This window comes from Tupaia chinensis, unplaced genomic scaffold (genome assembly GCF_000334495.1).
Source record: "Tupaia chinensis unplaced genomic scaffold, TupChi_1.0 Scaffold000179_1, whole genome shotgun sequence".
In the NCBI taxonomy this organism is placed as follows: domain Eukaryota; kingdom Metazoa; phylum Chordata; class Mammalia; order Scandentia; family Tupaiidae; genus Tupaia; species Tupaia belangeri.
The window spans coordinates 2,699,643-2,702,309 of NW_006159654.1; the positions used below are offsets into that span (position 1 = coordinate 2,699,643).

Below are 2,667 nucleotides of genomic sequence, written 5' to 3' on the forward strand. Positions count from 1 at the left end.
AGCGGCGGGGCCCGGTCCGGGACAACTGTGTTGTCTGCGGGAGGACGGTGAGCGGTGTGGCCGGGCGGCAGGCAACGCCAGCTTCAGCAAGAGGATCCAGAAGAGCATTTCTCAGAAGAAGGTGAAGATCGAGCTGGATAAGAGCGTAAGTGACTGCGGGACCACCCTGCCCTGCCAGCGCCGGTGGAGCTCCAGGCACTGGGATGTTGGCGAGTTTAAGGGTTCCCCAGACCTAGCGGCAGTGCGGGTTCATTCGGGGGTGTCTAGCAGGAACAAAGTCGCTGCAACTCCGATCGCCATGCCCCCCTTCCCACACACATGTACACAAACACACACGCTGTCCTCCCTTCCTCTCCCCCCAGCCTCTGCTGCCTGTGTCTCTCCCGCGCACCGTCTTCCCTCTTCCTCCTTCGCTGCGATCGGGAAACGAAACAAAGGGGAACGCCGCACGGAGGGCCCAGGGTAGTTTTCTTGCAGCCAGGCAGCCCCTTCTGGAATGGAGGCGCCTTTGTTTTGCTGCCCAAGCTGGCGTTTGGCCCCGGGGAGTAGTAGCTCCCCCACGTATGGAGAAAGTGAAGTCCTACAGGACCTTCCACCGCAGTCAGGGAAAATTCTGTTCTCGATGTGCCTTCTTCTTCTCCCGAACACAGAGGGAAGCCAAGCTCCCCCGCCGCCTTGCAGCAAGCCAGGGTTGTAAACAGTGTTTGCAGTGTCAGCTCCTAGGGCAGCTACTCCAAACGTGGGGAGCACGTAGCCTCTGCGGTCTTGCCATCAGCTTGGCAGCCATCAGGATTTCTTTTTCCATCCTTTTGCACGTCTTTTCTTTTGATCATATATGAGGTTTTTACAACCACTGCTATTTTTCGGAGCTGGGGCTGGCGGTGAATGAGTAACATGATGTCAGAACCGCTCACACGTCCTATTTTTAACTTGCGCTTAGCTTAGAAGTGAATTTTAAAACTTGCCAGCTCAGTCCTTAATAGTCTTTTTTTTTTAAAAGAAGTTAACTGTCAATATACGAAGTACAATATGTCAAATGTTACTATACAGTTCTCAAGAACATATGTAGTTAAAGTTTTTCAAAAGTTTGTGATACTTTCTGCCTGTTTAAACAGTTTTTCAGTGGTGTTTATGAGAAACTTTTTGGACGAACTTGAATAATTTCCAATTGTTTTGATTGGAAAAAATGCACTACCAATAAATACAGTTCTCTAATACTCAGAAAAGTTTCTAAGTGAAATTTAAATATAATTAGGATTAAAAATTAATGGCTAACTTGTAAAGATGGATAGTTTTGTATCTGAAATATACAATAATTAGGGTATTTAGAAAGATTAGAAAGCATGTATTATACAACCTAAAATATGCTATTCTGTAAGTAAGAAAACACTGTCAAGAAAGCAAAATTGTGACACAATATTATCTTTTCCCTTGTCAGTTGAAAATCCAGCATGAATTAATTTAGGTCACTGTCATGCAATTTGATGACAAAATCCAGAGGATTAGAATTACCCCTTCTCCTCTGCCTCCTTCCTTCCCTGCCTGGTACCACCCCCCTCCCCGCACCCCTAACCTCTATGCCCTATCTTTTTTAAAGTATTGCCAGACATATGTTTTAACAGAGTTGAGGAGTTAAGCGCAGAAATAAGCATGCTAGCAGAAATAAGCATGCTATCGTCTTAACAATGGAACAGTGGCCTGTTTTCACTGTATTTATATTTAACAATCACTGTCATACTAATATATACACTCTTACTAATACATAAGCAGATTTACTGTAATGACAAGCAATCTGTGAAATTTTGTGTTTCAGGCAAGGCATCTTTATATTTGCGATTATCATAAAAACTTAATTCAGAGTGTTCGAAACAGAAGAAAGAGAAAAGGGAGTGATGATGACGGAGGTGATTCACCTGTCCAAGATATTGATACTCCAGAGGTAGATGAAAATTTTTGTATGTTAAATGTAAATCCTAAGTAGTCCATTCTGAAACTTTTATAGAAAGATATGAACAAATTTTTAAATGTTTAAATCACTTGTCAAATCTGAAAATGAAAGCAAAATTAGATAAAATCAGTATATATATATATATACAGTTACACAATTGAATGGCTGTATTTTAAATTGGCAATTCTTACAGCTATGTTGTCATATAACTTCCTCTTTTTTGTCCCCAAACATTATAATATTTATTGCCCAAAGATTAAAGTGTTTAATAATTTATAATTTTGATAATGTGAAAGACTTTTGACAATGACATTAAATTTTTATTGTGCTGAAGATGAAATGCTTGTTACTGTACATACTAATGTATTGTGCTGAAGATAAAATGTTTGTTATTGGGGACAAGCAGTTAGCGTAATGGCTATGTCGCTGGATTCCCACGTAGGCGACCGCGGACCGGTGGCTTAGAACTCATGCCAGGCGCGTGTGCGTGCGTGCGCAAGATCCCGAGAGGAGAATGGAGGAGAAGGGATTACGGCATGACCATCCCCCTGGGGGGGTGATTTCTCGCTTTCTGTCTCTATGTCTCTCTTTGTCTGCGAGCGCACGTGCTCTATAGCGAAAACCTCTCAAAAAAAAAAAAATGTTGGGAACCAGCAGTTAGCGTAATGGCTATGTTGCTGGACTTCCACATAATCGACTGCGGTTCGCGTCCCGGATCC

General features: G+C 42.9%; 1 protein-coding gene across 1 annotated transcript in view; it reads left to right on the forward strand.

Moving 5' to 3' along the window:
* SAP30 (Sin3A associated protein 30) overlaps positions 1-2,667 on the forward strand; it is a gene marked incomplete in the record, with an annotated part of 10,062 nt that overhangs the window by 1,936 nt on the left and 5,459 nt on the right. The window contains 2 exon segments of the mRNA XM_014587047.2: positions 8-145; positions 1,814-1,939. Coding sequence (XP_014442533.2) covers positions 8-145; positions 1,814-1,939 — 264 coding nt within the window.